The 19,502-nt window shown below is 38.6% G+C and overlaps 1 protein-coding gene across 1 annotated transcript in view; it reads right to left on the minus strand.

The window, feature by feature from the left end:
* Positions 1-19,502, minus strand: part of LOC111142159 (acyl-CoA synthetase short chain family member 3) — a 153,632-nt gene that overhangs the window by 28,568 nt on the left and 105,562 nt on the right. Inside the window, exons 10-11 of the mRNA XM_022495151.1 lie at positions 5,867-5,962; positions 3,115-3,178 (exon numbers count right to left, since the gene is read on the minus strand). Coding sequence (XP_022350859.1) covers positions 3,115-3,178; positions 5,867-5,962 — 160 coding nt within the window. The remainder of the gene's footprint in view (positions 1-3,114; positions 3,179-5,866; positions 5,963-19,502) is intronic.

Consider the following 19,502-nt stretch of genomic DNA (forward strand, 5'->3'; position numbering starts at 1 on the left):
GTGAAAATGTCCTATGCATGCTACAGGCAGCCACTGAGATGTACAAATAATTTTGAGGTTGATGGGTTAGGGTGGAAAGGCCACTGGAGAAGTGGGTTTCAAAAGGAAATCCTTGCTCTCCCAGATAAAAACAAGTTCCTAAAATAACGTTTCAAGAATTATTCTTAAAAAAAAAAAAAAAAAAAAAAAAAAAAACAGAGAGAGAAAGAGAGAGATCTTGGTGGGAACATTTTTTCCTGTTTGTTTCTACTTTATCTTTTGAATACAATAATATATGTATATCATTTTCAAACATCTGGTTTCACTATGAACTTAAGAAAGGAATCAAACTCCACTGCATGTCATAACATATGATATCTTCAAATAATTCACATAGAAATTTCAGAATCCCAGATCAGTACAATGAAATTCCCCATTCAGGAATGCAAAGGGAAGAAAATAATTCTGAATTGGTGACGATCTAAATGACAGAAGGCTTCGAGGCAATACCTGTGTTACTCTTAAGTACTAGAAGCAACATTAATGACTTCAAGAAAAAATACAGTATATGTGGCCTCTTGCTATATTTTATTATTTTTGAATGGAAGTAGGGCAAAGCCACCAAAAATTAGAATGACAGAACACGTGAAGGGTATAAAACTGCTGACATCAAACGTTCCCCCTGGGATCGTACATGAGTTGTTTTATGAAATAGACTCACTAACAGTTAGATTATACAAAAAGTATGCTGCTAGAGTGCTTTTAAAGGCTCTCAAAAACCATGTGCTTCCCTAAGTAAGCTAAACCACCACCAACAATCTTGTTCAGATTACTAATTTCTTAGAACGCCATCCCCCCATCCCTACCATTTTCCCCCTAAGAGGTCAGATTTCAACCAGTTCTATGTTAACATAGGAGGCTCAGAATAAGATGAATAAATGGTATATTCAGTATTTAATTTTTCCATTTTGCCAACAATATGTCTTAAAATTTAAACTTGAAAAAAGTAATATAGTGCTTACATGTTTAGGGATAACATGAGAATCTGAGAATTGTATCATAAAGTATATCTGCTCTGTTAGCTTTTTGTAAGGTTATAGTATTTTGACCCAAAGAAATATTTTTTTAAGTTGCTGTTTTTCATTTCATTTTCAGAGAATTTTAAATGATAGTTGTTTTTTTTTTAATCTAGCTCCATCCCTGTTGTTGTAAATGCCAAGATCTCATACATTTTTACTGCTGAATAATAGTCTATTGTATGAATACACCATATTTTCCTTCCCCCCTTCCTCAGATATAGGGTTTAGGTTTGGGTTCAGGTTAGGTTTAGGGACAGGTGAGGGTATGTGCCTGGTATCCTGCAGTTCAGAGACCTAACCTGAGACAATTTCATACCTCAGGTTAGGTCTCTGACCTGAGACAGGATGCCAAGTCATAAGAATTCATTTTACTCTTTCATTTCATTTCATTTTGTTTCGTTTCATTTCATTTCATTTTTTAAAGGAAGTTCCACACCCAGAGTAGAGCCCTGTGCAGGGCTTCAACTCACAAGCCTGAGTTCAAGACCTAAGCTGAGACCAAGAGTCAGATGCTCAACCGACTGAGCCACCCAGGAGCCCCAAGAATTCTTTTACTTTTTTTCCAAGAATTTTTTTAAATAAATGGGAAAACAAATCTTTTTTCAGGCCTGACATAAAATGTTCTTTATTTATAGTAGTTCCTTCTGCCAAGTTCTACTACTAAACCACATCAGTAAGGATGCCAATGCCTTGCTCATCAGGGGCACTAAAGCAACCTGTATTAATTATTAAAATGTCACATCCTGCTTGTCCCCCAATTTTTTTTAAAGATTTTATTTATTTATTTGAAAGACAGAGATCACAAGTAGGCAGAGAGACAGGCAGAGGGAGAGGAAGGGAAGCAGGCTCCCTGCTGAGCAGAGAGCCCGACTAGGGACTCAATCCCAGGACCCTGGGATCATGACCTGAGCCGAAGGCAGAGGCTTTCAACCCACTGAGCCACCCAGGCGCCTGCTTGTCCCCCAATTTAACCAAATTCCACTTCAGTAACATTTTGACTTCAAATTTTGACACCTTGCTTACAAATGAACAAGGATGAAAAATGTTAGCAAGGAACTGTGGTATTTCCCGATTCAGGGATTTTATATTATGCTGCTATTTGACTCAGTAATTATACTTTTAGAAATTATTCAGTACTATAGTGATTATCAGAAAAGAAGAAAAGACAACACACAAAAAAAGATGTTCAATACGGCATTATTTATAATCATAAATATTCAAAAAAGACTAAGAGCTCTAGAATGGGGATAAACATTTTTAGGGGCAGAGTTAAAGTGAATGATGCTCATAAGACAAGTTTAAGGGAAAACAGCAATACAAAGATGAGCTGAATTGTTTTGAAAATCTACAATGCATGCCAAAAGGAAAAAGTCATATATACTATAAAATTAATGTTGTATCGCCAAAGGTGGGAGTATAGAATCTTTATATACTTCTTTATATTTCTGGTATTTAAGTTACATTATATCATCAAAAAATAATTAAAATGTAAGATTTATCTTTTAAAAAAATCATATCTAGGCACGCCTGGTGGCTCAGTGGGTTAAAGCCTCTGCCTTTGGCTCAGGTCATGATCTCAGGGTCCTGGGATAGAGCCCCATATCGGGCTCTGCTCAGCAGGGAGCCTGCTTCCCTCTCTCTCTCTCTCTCTGCCTGCCTCTCTGCCTACTTGTGATCTCTGTCTGTAAATAAATAAATAAAATCTTTTTAAAAAATCATATCTAAATCTGTTCCACTTTATGGGGTTTCCATGTTTATTAATTAATTTATTTTTTAATTTTAATTCAATTAGCCAACATATCGTATATCATTAGTTTCTGGTGCTGTGTTCAATCATTCATTACTGGCATAACATCCAGTGCTCATCAGATCACGTGCCCTCCTTAATGGGGTTTCCCTCTTTAAACAACAGGAGTTGGCACTATGTATTCTCAAACAATGCATAAGCTTCTTTTGCAATCCCCTCCCTAGTACTATCATCACAACCACTCCATTTTTTTAATACTATATATCAATTCTTGCTCTCTTATATAATAGTATTGCAAATTTTTCTTACTTTACCACAATATTTCCTAAACATCGAGCCTTCAGTTTTTGCATGTTGTCATCCAAAATCATAACTGCAAAGTAAAATATGAACAAATAATATAAATTTGAATAAAAATGCATAACCTTAAAGCTTAAACTTTTCCATGTTTCCTATTTCTAACCCCCAAAACTGTCACTTGACAGGCATCTTTTAATCCTATGAGACCATGAACATACAACTATGCTAACATGTCTCACAAAAAATTAAAAGAGCCCATGTTTTGATTCTTAACAAGATCATGAATTTTCCCTCAGAACCTCCCTTAAGCAAAGACAGTGGATTTCAAACATGCTCTTAATTTCATAATCCATGTTTATACCCACTTTAACATGGATGTCTATTCTACCAAAAAACATCAAAAACATATGCAGCTTTTCAAAAATTAACAAATGAAGTTCTAAAATTACAAAAAAAAATATTTCAAGCACTAAAAATAAAAAGTATTTAAAAGCCTGGGAAACGTCTTTCTCTGATTTAAAGCTTAATATCCACTTCTGAGCCTTCAAGATCCATTTAATTCCCAAATATTATCCCAGTGCTTTCTGCAGCACACTGACAATCCTGAAAGATTTTAGGAGGCCAAAGCTTGAATCCACATTCCGTAACCCCTAATGCAAACTGGAAACGAGGATATATCATCGCGTTTTAAGCTCTAATTGATTCTTTGTGTGGCTTCATTTATCCAGGTTATTCTACTGAGTGAAGCTATGAGAAAAGGAAGATTTTGTCCCCAGAAAAAGTTAATCATTCCCTTCTTTGTGTTTCCAGAGCACTTTGTTTTAAGGTTGTATTCTGACCATAAATAGTGGCATAAATATTCCTCTCACAAGATTGGGAGGTCACTAAGGGTAGAAGTCGTGCCTCACTATGTTTCCCCAAATCCCAGTACAGTGACCAATTTTCTCTGTGGCCCTGTACACGTATTACGCCTTTGATTTCTCTGTATAAAAAGTAAGAGTGATCCTTTTCTCAGTGTTGTTATAAGAATTACTTGAAGGTATTCAATGCATGTGACACTTTTACATTGAGTATTTTTCACACACAAAAATGGTTATCTTTCCTTTCCCAAGTGGATACCACTTTTTTATTATAATACGGAATACTACATTATGCTTCTGAATCTCTGACTAATCACAAAACATAAAAATCGTAAGTCATAAAACCACTACCTCCTTGGGTATAGACACCTCAGTTCTAACATTTAACCTATGTGATCGGTAAGCCAATGGCTTTCAGACAAGAAGTTTCTGTACTGAAATTTCATGAGGCATCAAAGCTTAACTCTTTCTTAAAGCTGGCTATAAAAATACCGAAAGGGAAATGTATTTAACATCTCCCACAAACATCAGCCCCTAAAAATGGCTCAACACAAAGCAATTTTTCTGATAAAAGGAGCAGGGATGATAGAACCGTTCAAAGTGAGGAGTTCACTAAAGCTGGGTTCACCTTCCCATGCCTGGAAAAGTCATTGACTTCACAGAATATCTATTTCTGCCCAAAAAAAAAAAAAAAATCTAAATTTTCTTTTTATAAATACACCTGCGCTAGGCTAAGTCAAATAATCCACATTTCTTTAACTAATCATTGTCCTAGAAAGAAAATAAAATATTTTTATGTCAGAGAGGCAAAGGATAAGTCTCTATATTTTATAATTTACAAGCAAATAGAAACTATATGTAGGAACTGTATTCTGTCTCCCAAAGATGGGTTTTCCTCATACATCTATTAAGCTAAATTGTGTAACCTTATACATATAAAATAACTCCTGTTCTTTGTATTCCTTGTCTGTGAAGTGAACGTGTAAGTCTAAATCAGGTCAGTCCGTCTGGCTTCTCTGAAATGGCAGCACACGACGAGCTAAGACTTAGTTCAGTCTGTTGACTGGCAAGTGCTTGTGTAATGCTCCCTCATGTTACATCATGACCCCAGGAAGCATGTGGAATTATTGTTTCCATTTAGAAATAAGAAAATTGAATTTCTGACAAGTTAGGTGACTTGTATAAGTTATGCAACTAGCAAGTGGAGCCCAAGGGAAATTACTGAACTATCAAAGCTACTACCAACAATCTAAAAACAAATATTTAAAATATATCTTCTCGTCACATACTAGCAGCATGGATGAAGCGATTTTTCTATTTAGAATCTTCACTTTTTATATTTATCTTTAGACAGCAAGGCTCAGAAGACTTATCATCACTCCTAAATTAAAAGGTAGCATATGTAATGGGAAACACTGCAACTTTTGTAGCAAAAACATGCAAAGAAACAAACAAAATAAAACACAATGGTGTGCATTGTCTAGAGGACCTCATCAGCCGTATTACCTCAGGAAAGTGATTCAGCCTCTCCTGGCACCAGTTAACTTATCTTTACGATGGTAATGATACCTCTGAATTAACTATAATTCATCATTAAATGAAATGATGTATGCAAAGTAGTCTGCACCAAGCAAGTATTACATACATATTAATTTCCAGCCATATCCTTAAAGTGCCTTATAAATACTATTTTTTGGTTATGACAGTCATTTAGAACATGTCCTTGGAAGTCAACAATCTTATTTTTGAACCAATGGATTAATAACAGAATTAAGGCATTTATTTATAGTATGAAGTATTCATTCAATCAAATACTTTTAAGCACCTAATGTGCAGTTTGATTCGCATTAGACATGGGAAAATAACCAAATTTATTGCAAATAATCAGGGTCATTTCTTACCATTGTATCCTGGAACACTTTTTCCTGCTTGTCCTGGAGGAGGTGTTTTGGAATTACCTAATCCAATGCATGATGCTGTAATTGGGGATCCAGTCTCTGGAGAAATAAATATTATTTATCATTTAACATTTAAATTTGAGATCATGATGTTTCTTCGGTGTATGCCCTGCCCCCGATCCCCCAGTTTGCCACAGAATTTATCTGCACGAGGAATAGATGAAGGGAGGAAATGCATTATTTAAAAATGAAAAAAAAAAAAATCCAGTAATCGACACCAGATTAACAGTTTTAAACCTTAAGGACACGAATTGAGAACAATGTATAGAGTAATGCTTCTTCTGAAAAAAAGACAGGTCTCTCTGACGTTCTTGGTTATGAATCAATGGGCATGAAGAATGCAGAATTATGTGGCTGTGAGAATTTTAAAACACATGCCAAGGGACGCCTGGGTGGCTCAGTGGGTTAAAGCCTCTGCCTTCAGCTCAGGTCATGATCCCAGGGTCCTGGGATCGAGCCCCACATCTTTGGGTTCTCTGCTCGGCGGGGAGCCTGCTTCTCTTCCTCTCTCTCTCTGTCTGCCTCTCTGCCTACTTGTGATCTCTGTCTGCCAAATAAATAAATAAAATCTTTAAAAAAATAAAAAATAAAACACATGCCAAGAACTCAAAGATCTCTAGAGAAGATGCTCTCTCTTAATTCACCTAAAAGTTTTTATCATGGTAAATAAAAGCTACGTGCAAGATATTTCTGTTACTTATGGCTTAATCTCTGGAATAAGTAACCCAAAGGTTTTGGGGAATACATGAACAATATCTTCTCTCATTTTTAAAGAACTCCAGCTCCCAGAGAGCTTGCATCTAAAGCTGAACTTAACATTGCTTTATTAAACTGCTCTCAAACTGCTGTCCCTGGGCTTCTAGAAGGCAGGCAAATGGGTAAGCAGGCAGGTAGAAAGGCAAGAAGGAAGGAGGGAAAGAAGGACATTTATGCTGTGCTGATTATTTCACCAAGACCAGAGACTTTGCCACAATTAATCTGCACGGATGAAAATGATAAATCTGTTTTCTGTCTCGAGTTACTAATAGTCAAAATAATAGCAGCAATTATATGATAGCCACAAATTCTGAAAGTGATTATTTTTACGCACAAATGCATTTGTTATTATTGGTGAACTCAAGTTTGGGGTTAGCATGGTCTTTTAAATAGGAGATGTGCATGTGTAGAGGAGCAGGATGAGAGGTATTGACTGTGAAAAGTTATGGAACTAGTGGCTTAATACACACACACAGACAGCACATATACCCAAGGGATCAACTGCCAAACCAATTAGATCCAAAGCAATCCAAAATATTAAAAAACATCTATCTTCCTAAGGACTCAGAATGTATTCTTTCCACTATGACTTCTACCATAATTTATCACACATTTACATTGCTTCAGAATGGTGGGAAGAATTTATTACTGTTCTTTACTTTCCAGAGTAGCTCGGTTTATTATTCACATGTTATGGATGGCGGCTCAGCTCGCTTCAATAACGGAAGATGAACTCTGGAACATTAAAACACAGTTCCCAAGTCACAGTCCAGTGCTTAAGGTGCTAAGCCATATGGTCACCGCTGAGGAGAAGCAGCAAGTCACCAGAGCAGACATTTCCAATGTTAAACAAAGAACTTTCCAATGGCTTCATACCATGATGAGTATTTCAAAGGTGTTCATACCATGACAAAGAAAATGGACAGGTAATACACAAAATAGCATTCCAGCAGTCAGGCAGTACCCCTGTCTTTCCTCCCTACAGCATAAACAAAGCAGGGAATAAAACCCCCTTTTTGCAAAGGTTAGCAACATTTTTCCCTTCGTCTTTTTAAAAATGGCTCCAGAGTGACCTGAGCTGTCCTCCAAACTGACAGAGAGACAAAAGCGGTGTCGTAGCAGTCGAGGGAGCCGACCCCTGTCAAATGAGAGTGAGTGTGCGGAGCTTAAAGGAAGGTGTGCAGACAGAGCAAGGTGACACCAGCAACAGGAGCCACTAGGACACAGGACGAAGGGAGCTGTCCCCCTTTGGACGCTTCTATTCCCCCTCAAAGCCCGGGCAGGGAAGCAACTACTGAAGTATCTTCTATGTTCAAAGTGTGTCTGATCGCGGTTGGTTTACACCAGAGGCGTTCAGTCATTCCAAGTTCAAATCTCTACATTTCTTAACACCGCAAAGCCTCTGAGCAATGTGTCAACAGACAGCTTTAGAACCTACAAGTGAACCTTCCGGTGGCTTCAGGACCTGCTGTCTGAAGGAGAAACAAACACGAAACCACCACAACAAAACTCTGACGGCACTCTGCTGCATCTTGCATCTGGTGGATTCTCAGGAAGGATGCGGGCCCTCGGGCCTTCTTCCTCGACACTGGGAGAAAGGAGATACGGGAAGAGGAAGTGAGACAAGAACCTCGTCTTAAACAAAGACACAAGAATGAGTCAGTGATGTGCTGTCGGTTTGTCCTGCCCCAGTGGGCTGATGCCACACACACTTGCCTGATTCATAAGCATCTCCGTGTAGTGACTCCATACTTATACAATCTTTGAACCTTTAGCTGTTTTGTTCTAATTAATGATTGTAAGATGTATGAACAGACCATTCTTCTGTATGATTACTTTGAATTTTAAGGGCAATGAAAAGGATTATCCATTCAGGTACTTAAAGTAGATGATATAAGTCATTCGAGTCTCTCGCTGACTTTAGTTAGATTCATTTGAGGGTCTGGAAAACCAGCTGTGGGTAGTGACATGTAGAAGATCCAAAATGCCAGTTCCTCGGCTCCACACAGGGAGCCATAGTTAGGACAGGAGTGGGGGGTGAGAACAACCATCATGGTTGTTACAGGAATGCTGGTTTTCTCTCTCTCTATCTCTGAGCATCCTGAGGCCTAAAGAATGTACCGACCCACCTGCACGGCAGGTGCACGCCCGTGTGCTCACACATTCACACACAAGGACTGCACCCACCCTGGCTCTCAGGCTGGTCCATGTGCAAAATAGGCTTCTGGCTGGGGCAAGCCCTTGGGCATCCTGCTGGCCTGAACCAAACTTCTAAGGACTCCCAAAACCCCACTGCAAAGATGTTCTAAAATCATCTGTTTCACACTGTCCAGGCTATAATTAACCAGCTAACAGTTATCTAGGGAGACAGGAAATCCGGATACCACACTGTGACCGGGAAATAGCTGCGAACCAGAATGTTCTCTTTGAAGAACAGAATTGGATGCTTCATTTGGAGAAATCTCTCCAAAGATACCTAATCTTAGAAAGAGACACCCAGGAAGAACATGGCAAGAACTGAAGCTTGGGAAGACTACGTTATTTTGGTACATTTATAGTCATACTGCATTAGTGGCTAACACAGACACTTCACTTACTGCCTCTCTACCTCATTGCATTAGTGAACTGTTACTGAAAGGAATTTTCCTTAAAACTTCTAACACTAAAGGAAGAAAAGGAATGGAAACGAATATACATTTTTTTTTCAAATAGGAATTACTCTGTGTACTATGCAAAGTGCTTTTTGTTTATATTATTGCATTTAATCCAACTACATAGGGAGATAGGGAGAAAAGGGAACATTCTTTTTACAAATGCAAAATACGAAGGACTAACCTAGAAAATTTAAGCCATTTGCCCCAGTTTGCATAGTTCTTACAGACAAGGAGAAGAATGCAATAGATGAGTGCACCACTTATAAGGTTCTTAGGGAGAACACAGAGAGCTGAAGAGAAATCACCCAGACTGTGTCTCAGAGCAAGAAAAATCCTTGCGGCAGAGAGTGAACCCGGTCTCTCATATTCGGGAATGGTGGTATGGTGGGACATATCTCTTATTATCGAATATTTATTGAGCAGCTTTTGCGTGCTAGGCTCTCATTAGAACTGGGGATAAAAGAGTAAACAAAAGTGACCACAATTCCTATGGTCAAGGAGTTCACATTCTAGTTGGAGAGACAAATGATGAAAGACATAAATAAACCATATGGCATGTTAAAGAGTAACGAGCACGAACGAAAATTTTTAAAAAGCACAAACAGGGTATGAGATGTGATGGGGAAGAACTGCAATTTTGGGGTGGCCAGAAAGACCTCCCTGAGAAGGCAACATTTCAGTAAAGACCTGAAACAAGTGAGGACCTGTGTCACGTGACATCTAAGGACAAAGAATTTATGAGAAAGGAACCACAAGTGCAAAGGTCCTGAGGTAAGTTTATTCCTAGAGTGCTTCAGAAATAGGCAGGGGCCGCTGGGTGGCTCAGTTGGTTAAGTGACTGCCTTCGGCTCAGGTCATGATCCTGGAGTACCCAGTACTGAGCACTGCATTGGGCTCCCTGCTCAGCAGGAGTTTGCTTCTCCCTCTGACCCTCCCTCTTCTCATGCTCTCTCTTTCTCTCTCTCATTCTCTCTCTCTCTCTCAAATAAAAAAAAAGAAAAATCTTGGGTTTTTCTGGGTGGCTCAGTCAGTTAGGCCGTTGCCTTCGGCTTGGGTCATGGTTCCAGGGTCCTGGGATTGAGTCCCACATCAGGCTCCTTGCTCAGTGGGTAACCTGCCTCTCTCTCCACCTCTGTATGCTGTGTACACTCTCTCTCTCTCTCTCTCTCTCTCTCTGATAAATAAAATCTTAAAAAATAAAAAAGAAATAGTTAGGCAGTTGGTGTTATCGAAGCCGAATAAATGAGGAAAGTATTAACAGGAAATAAGCTTAGATAGGTAGTGAGGAGATAGATCATTTAAAACTACTTTGAAGTCCTTGTAAGACCTTAAGCTTTCAGTCTAAGTGATCCTGCAAGCTAATGAGGGCTTTTGAACAAAAAGTTAATGACTAACAACAATGCAAATAAAATTTATGTAAATATTTTTACGACATCCAGGTTCTGTGATCAGGTTTATTTTAGTTGGGGTTTTGAGAGAGATGTGTCTGAAAAAATGCATGGACAGAGAGTATATTAGAATAGTTGTTTCAGGGGCACCTGGGTGGCTCAGTGGGTTAAGCCTCTGCCTTCGGACAGGGTTGTGATCTCGGGGTCCTGGGATCGAGCCCCACATCGGGCTCTCTGCTCGGCGGGAAGCCCGCTTCCCCCTCTCTCTCTGCCTGCTTCTCTGCCTGCCTCTCTGCCTACTTGTGACCTCTCTCTCTGTCAAATAAATATTAAAAAAAAAAAAGAATAGTTGTTTCATATTGAGATTTCTGTGGCTTCCTGAACATGAGGAATGGGAGAATTCATTCTCATATGAGAATTCACTGGACTAGCAGAAAGACGAAGGACCAGTCAGGTGGTGCAAGGGAGACAGATTGCCCACATAAGCCAAAGATAATCATTTTTTGTTACATAAGTGTTAGTGTGTGTATAGATCAACACAATATTTCTGAAAGGCAATTTGGCAGTTACAAAAGCCCTTAAAAATGCACATACTCTTTAACACAGTTGTACCACTTTATGGAACACATATAAGGAAATATTTGTGGGAGTTCACAAATATTAAGCATGAAGGATATTTATCACAGTATTACCTATATTAATGCTTAGAAGATTGTTCAAAAATAGAGATTATGCCAAATTAAGAATGCAAAGATATTCAAACATCATAGAAAAATATCTGCTAGGAAATAATTCTTACAAAATATTGTTTAGAAAATCTGTAAAACAGAATGAGTATGATTCTTTTTTGTAAATACTACGTGTTGAACAAAAATACATATGTTGGCAAGATACATATGAAAATACTGACAGAAGTTATTGATGAATGGTGAGCAAAGGGGAAATTATATTGAAGAATTCAGAAGACTATATCCACAACTTGGAAATTGACCCACCGTGGAGATTAAGAATGGCTATAATATGTTTCAGCCTCATCTTACTGAAAGGCGGGTCCTCTCTATTTGAATCCGGGCTGCTTTTTGATGATTCTAAGAGAAAAGAGTGGAAGCAATTCCTTGTTTCCAGGCACAGGCCTGAAGGGTTTTAAATCACTCTCTCTCTGGAACCTCTGAGCTACCATGGAAAATGGCCCATTATTCGGAATCTTCCACACGAAAAATGCCATTTGCAGGCATTCACATCAACAGTCCTGACCGACTCTAGCTTTCCAGTCATTCCAAAGCATGAGAGTGAAGCCATCTAGGACCCACCAGACTAGCCCATTCACCACCAAATACTGCCTGAGTTGTCTCGATCAACAGTACATGGAAACAAACAAACAAAAACCAGTACATGGAACATAAAAGCCCTGCTGATCGTTGCCCAGTACACACACCCAAGAAACCATGATACGTGGTTGTTGTTTTAAGCTGCTAGGTTTTGAAAAAAAAAAAAAAATTTTTTTTTTTTTGCACCGTAATAGGCACTTGGAACACTAGCCACTAAAAATATTATAAAATTTTTCAAAAAAAGAACTACTGCAATTCTTAAAAAACACTGTGCATATAATGATCTGAAAACTCTCCTAAAAAAACCCAAAAACCAAAACCAAACCAAACCAAAACAAACAAACAAAAAAACCCTCTCCTAGCCAGTAGTGGAAATCTGGTTGTTCCTGGGTGCTTGGGAACCATTTGTATCAGCAGGACCAAACACAGTCTAGTGCCTGACATTTCATGCTCAGAAAATGTTTGCTGACTAGTAAATACATACTTCTTACATGGGTTTAGGCTCCAGTTCCCATTATTAAGGTCAGAGTTCTTAAAAAATAAATAGCAAGTCACAGAATAATGCAATTCTAAAATGAGTCAGGGACTGGGAGAGTAGAGGATTCAGAGGAGAAAAAGCTGTATGTTACCATCATAATTCTGTTCCAACATTTTCTTATCCCAAGAATGATATTCAAAGGTCAGTCCTTCAATACATATTTATGGAATTCTCTAAAAGGCATTTCTTTTAATGAGAAGGCAGTGTTCAGGGTGGGAAGACATGCCAAACAGAAATGGCATGTTCAAAGGTTGAGCAGTTCGACCATCAAGGGACTGACAGTGTTATTCAGCACAGCAAAGCTCAGGGCAACTGAGTGGCTAAGAGAAAACGAGAGACAAAGTGAGAGAGACAAGTGGAGGCAGATCACAAAGTGTCTTCTACGGCATGGTGAGAAATGTGGATATCATTGCGGGAACAAGGAGAGATACAAGGGGTTTAGCAGAAGTGATTGCACAGGACTGCGTGGTAGAAAAATCACTTCAGTTGCAAACTGGAGCACTAAGCCAAGGATCCCAGTTCAGAGCCAGAAGTCCATTAGATGCTGGCGGTCTGAGGAGGGTGCGGGGAAGTGGGAGACGAGACCGAATCTGAGCTATGCTCTGGGTCACATGGTCTTGGTGATTGTTTGGGTCTGGAGAAAGAGCAAGAGGGAGAAGTCCAGGACCACCCCAGGGTTTTGGCTTACACATGAAAAGCAACGTGGAAAGAGGAGTACATGTGAGTGAGGGTTAAGAGGAAGAACACAGTGGCAGGTTCATAAAGCCCAACTCCGTCGATAAGAGATCCTGTCGCATTTGAAAATCGCTATTCTGTACACACCGTGCTTCTAGAAACACTACATTTAAACAGTATAGATTTAGAAGTTGGTGGCCCATGCAGAGAGCTGAAGTCCTGGAAATCAATCAATTCAGCAACCTGGTACTGCTGAGTCATATTAATCACAGCATCATGATGGGCATAAAAGCAATTTGTAAAGAAACCATTCTCTCCACCTCTGAATCTATACAGTGCACTATAAATAACTTGAATGGTGGTAGCAGAAAGAAAGCAGAGCAGTGAGATGTACACCGGTGAAAGAAAATCAATTTAATCTTTGTGTTCCCGAGATGGTACGATTACTGTTTAAAATACTTAATTCAAAGCAGCCTAACTTTTTGTACTGGAAGCAGACCATTAATTTGAGCTGGGGTCTTATCCTTCTCCTTTACCAGCTCCTTACTGCCTGTAACTGTGGGAAAACTCATAAATACCTTGCAGTTGAGTTAGATAAGATACGCTGAATTAATGAAGGCTTAAGATAAGACCGAGGAAGGGAGGACTCCGGACAAGAGTGCAAGGAGAGCTCCCATTCTAATCTTAACTAGCTGGTTGACTCTGCGAAATTAAACTCTCTATGATTACTTTTCCTCATGTATAAATTGAGCCCTTATGTTCCAAGTTTTCTTGAGTCTGGATTATCTACAGGCCAGGAGCCTGAAGATGGTCTTCATATTTGTGAAGGGTGATTCATAGAAAGGAAAGAAAAAGGAACATGTTTATTGAGTCTTATGATAGCCCGGGAAGTCTGCTGCATCATTTGTACACATTTCACTTCATTTCAAGCTTCCTACGAGCCCACGAGATAAAGTGTAAGCAAAAGATCAAGGACTTGCCCCTGGCTAGCAGGTCAGTCGCTGAACCAGGATTTAAGGGCTGTCCTATTAGGATTCCACAACACTTTCCACCACCTACATTGCTTTTCCAAGGAGAATAGTCACCTGTGGTTTTCGAAATCAGAACTGACAGCAAAAAGAGGAATTGGGAACTATTTGGAGGGTTGATGGACCTGCAGTGTAGGGGTTTACATGCAACAGCGGGAAAGAGAATTTTCCAGATAGTCAAGGGAGGGCTTAGGAACTCTTTTTTTCTTATAAAGATCTACAAAAACATAACAGATTTTCACCTTTCAAGAGTGTATTAAATGTGATTCTTGCCAAAGGTAGGAGGATTAGAATAGATGACGTTTCAAAGACCAAACCGACTTTTTATTATTACTTGATTTTCCAGTGTTCACGCTTCTGTGAAAACATTATCACTAAAACAATAATGAGTGCAAATACAAGTTCTAAAAAGCAGTTATACATATACGAACTACTTCATGTAATCATATTTGGGGGGAAAAAAACCAACGTGATGTTCTTTCTACATTATCATGCTGTAAAGAGGACAAGGTCTGGTTCAATGGCTGCTATTCCACTTGGGAGATTCATTTTCAGATGGATTAAAAATTTGTCAACAGTTACTCACTTCCAAAAAGAAAAGCCTCATCTAGCCTGCCTTACATTTGACAAGAGATTATTCCTTCCACAAATCAAATTCACGGAGCTTACCTCTAAGCCCCTGCTTCTCAAATGATCAGTAAAAATTACCTACCTTAAACTAATGAAGATTGCTCTAAGTGAGAAAAAAAAAATACTGTTGCCAGGCAACGATGATGACGTCAGGACGTTTTTCTTTATCAGCAGATGGATACTGTCGGCATCCCCAGCTGAACACTGCAGAGATCCATAGAACTGTTCTTTCCCTTAATCACAACTTCTCACTCTAAACTACGTAAAATGTCTTCCCCATGAATGAGAAAAAAAGAGATGAGTTTATTGTTGACCACTGCATTGAGTAAAACAGAAACGCAGCAGATAGTAGTGATTCATTCACATCACTGAAGACACAGCAGGCTACTGTCCGAAAGTGGCCTGGGGTGTGTATTTACCCTGGACAGCCCAGGTCATGGAGCGAAGGCATTGCCAGCACAGCCCACTTCGGCCCAGCACTCTGAATTCCACAGTGTGCATTTCGAGAGTTAGTGCAACTCATCGTCTTTGAAATACAGGCCTGTACTTTAAAGAAGCTAAACCACTTGGACTCGGACATTAAGTAAAACCCAAAAGCCAGGAATAACGAAGAGTTAGAAAGTAAACACAGGAAGGCAGCATTTGGTTGTACGTAGGTGTATTTCACGCTGAGATCTGCAACCGGAGGAGCATTTGCTAGCGACTATGGACACCCTAGCCAGAGAATAGCTTGCAAATAATTAAGGATAGCATCTTCAAGGTAAGTCACCAAGAAGAGGCTTTCCTCACTGTCGTGTCACCCATACAGAGCTTCTTACACCTTAGTCCTAGAAAAGCATTCTGCAGCAAAATAGACAGGACTTTGCATGGGGCAAAGTACATTCGAGTTATAAGAAAGTCACACATTTTGCACATAGTTGTAAAATATATTTTTTAAAAGACAGAAATAATAAGCATCATAAAGCTTCCAATGCTGAATTCCAAAGATGAAAAAAATTTCCTATTATGGACTAAATTTAGGACCATAAACCGACAGATTAGAATCTCTTGGCAAAAGTATACGAACTTATGCACGAGAGTAGAAGGTCTGAGAAAGAAGGGTAACAAAGGAAGAGGATGATGCAGAAAAAAAGTGGCTTAAACTTTGCTACCTTTTATATCAAATCATCAGATGTTGGCTATGGGTTTCACAGTTAGTGTAGCTAGGAGGAATGAGATGATACTATATTTGAACCTGTACCATTTACCACAGAGATCCCTGTTCAGAGTAATTGTTATTAAACTGCAATTAATTTATTCAATTTTTGTGGCTTTGATTTTTGTAAAGAAAATATATTGCCGTCTTTTAAAAAAAAAAAATCCTGGGCTAATGGATCTTATCCAGATAAACCTAAGGATATGGACAAAATTGGGTCAGCCTCACCAATTTTTGTGGTTAAAGCTGTTGTCCAAGTTGTCTGTTCTTAGAAAGTACATCCTACCAAATTGTGCAAAAATAAGGATTATCACGTCAAGTAGCCTTGGCACATTTTAATAATATGGTATTAGGGTTGTGTGTACTTCTAGGATCAATAATTTTGATTTAAGAAGAGGCATGAGTGAAGTTTACTGGAGGATTTGGAACCACTTTAATAAAATCCAGCATTATCAGACTCCTCAAAGGAGGATTTAGGCTATATATAGAATATAGTGACTTCAGAACTGGCAATTGCAATTAAAACTGTAGCAGTTCAACCAGAGACAGAAATACTGTGATTACTTTAAGACATAAGAACTCAGCAAGGATGGCTCAAGGCATATAAAGAAAGATCAATAACTTAAGTTGTCACCAATGTCTCAATCCACTACGTGACTTATATTTTCTCATTGAAATCCCTTCTCGGGGCTCTTGAAATTCTATGTGGAATCTTATTCCTCCATTAAAGTGATAGAAACCAAACAAGTAAAAAAAAACAAACAAAACCACCCAATTGTTACACCAGTTGGCAGCTCTCGTGTCATTTCTTTCTTTCTCTCTTTCTTTCTTTCTTTTTTTTTTAAGATTTATTTATTTGACAGAGGGAGAGAGATCACAAGTAGGCAGAGAGGCAGGCAAAGGGAGAAACAGGCTCCCTGCTAAGCAGAGAGCCCAATGCAGGGCTGATCCCAGGACCCTGAGACCATGACCCGAGCCAAAGGCAGAGGCTTTAACCCTCTTGTGTCATTTCTATTACTTCCTCTCTACTTGGGCAGAAGGTACTTGAAACACGTTCCATGTCAGCTCTGTATCTTCTGAGGGGGACCACACAGATAATATTTTGGCAGCAGATGGGAAGAATCATGGATCCCTTTCATCTCAACCCTTTACCAAGTTGTCTTTTATAAAAGCCTTCATGGAACTCGAGTATTCTAACCTCGCAGTCGTTGTCTTTCATTAGTTGACTGATGGCATGTGAAGAAATAGTATTTCTACCTAAATAACATTAAAAAGTGGGACGCCAAGCTCTGGTTACCATGATTTCTAAACCAGTATCATAGCTTAGCAGTAAATAGCAAGGAAAGGACAAGAGAAGAGAGGAAAGGTGAAAAACCTCAAAAAAAGAATAAGGTCTACTACGTTTTGGGTTTTAGTAATTAGTCTCTGAAGTTTAAGGAAGCTTTTTATTTGTTTGCTTGTCTGTACTTGGTCATTCACTCATAAGGAAAATCATTCCTTATAGTTATCTTCAATCAGAAATAACAAAAAAACAAAAAACCTTCCTGCAAAGGACACCAGGCACTGCACAGACAACTCTTTCTCTCTACAACTGTGCTCCTATATCTGATTTCTGGAAAAGCGAAAATGATTAATAATGGTACAGTGGTTTTCTGGTGATTGTACACCAGAGGATAATGAAGTTCTGGCTGTTTATTTTTTTCTGCACATGAATTACCATATCTTAATGGGACAATTTTCTATTCTCTTAATTTCCCCCTTGTAAATGATGATTGTAGCACCTCTGTTTCTCTCTCTGTACAAAAGAAAATGGAAAATTCAGTCTCTAATCCAGATGTTTTCAGTCATTTTATAGATAAGTTGCTAGGAAGATAAGACATCTGGGTAAATGACAACAATTTGCCTTTTATCCAGATTTACGAACCAAGTGGATACAACCATCCCCATCAAACTTTAGCAAGACGAATTTTCTTTATGAAACCACATAATGTTTGCTATCACAACCCAAAAGAAGTACTTAATATTTCAGTCAGGTTGAACAGTGGTCTTTATTAAAGTATTCCTACAAGGAGTTGATCAGTTCTCAAATTTTCCACAGATTAGTTCTCAATTTAGAAATCTTAGATATTACATAAATCAGATACTAAAGAGGGTTGATATTGAGGGGCCAAAAGAGAATGTTAGTCACTAGAAACCTGTAGTCACGAATACAAATTTCACTTACGTAACAAAAACAACATGGTAATGAAATGGGTTTCCTGCAGAGTGCCTTCTTACAACTCAAGTCACAGGAATTAATCAATTTTCATTCATATATTTTAGTTACTTAACATAGCCCTAATTAATTCCAAATCATACATCACCGTTTTGAAACAGCTCATTTGTGCCCATATATTAATGTGATCAGAGAGCAAATTCATAAATTATACATTGTATGGAAGGCTTGTAAGAGTGTACGATTATATAAAAAAATCAATTTCTAAATCAATAAAAAGAAAAGAGATCTTGTAGAAAACCTGACATTTGAAATGAAAAGCACTCCTTAGGCCAAAGCTTAGCATTCCTTCAAATGTTATCAGGTTTTTATTGGTATACCTCTTGTGGAAATGCACCCCCAACTATTCGATATGTAAAACATTAGGAAATTGATGACCGTGTCAGAAATATCGAACTTTCCTTTCTTTTTCCTAAGAGTTAATAATAACCCACAAAGTACTTGCCTTCCCCCCTCCGGTGATTCAACATTAATGTGATACGACCTTAAGAAAAGTGAACGGCTGCAAATATTAAACTTCAGTATCACTTCGCGATTATCACAACCTACATCTTTGAAAATAATGACTTCCTCTAGACAACAGAATAAAAATCCTAACTAGATTTTGTTAGTGGCTGACATCTGCATCACCTAGGATGAATTTCTTTCATAACGTTTGAAATGACCTCCCTAGCCGGCTACTGCCTATCTCTCCACGTGTAGGAATTTGTGTACTTTCACTCAACACAGTATCAAATTCTATAAAATCAGATGAAGAGGGGACAGAAAGAATCAGTCAGGACTAGTAGAAAGCCACTGTCTTCCACTGTATTGAGCAGCCATTCAACCTGATTAAAGTGACAGCATCCTGGCGTAAAGTGGCTATTAATTTGCTCTGAACAATACATAAAAGAAAACCTGCAAATTCACACGAAACCCAGTACACGCCAGGGGCCAAAGATGCTTGTTTCTCAGGCGTCAGTAAGCTCTTCTGTAAGCCCGAACGCACTAACTACGTACATCGGCACATGCCATTGTGTACCATAATATTAAGAAAAAGGAAGAGAACATGATTTTATTTATTAATGTGCTGGTTTCCCTTCAGTAAGCTGTGGCATAGTGACCTTCAATGG

The sequence above is a fragment of the Enhydra lutris genome, unplaced genomic scaffold (genome assembly GCF_002288905.1).
Source record: "Enhydra lutris kenyoni isolate GAN:26980312 unplaced genomic scaffold, ASM228890v2 scaffoldscaffold7, whole genome shotgun sequence".
Classification (NCBI taxonomy): Eukaryota; Metazoa; Chordata; class Mammalia; order Carnivora; family Mustelidae; genus Enhydra; species Enhydra lutris.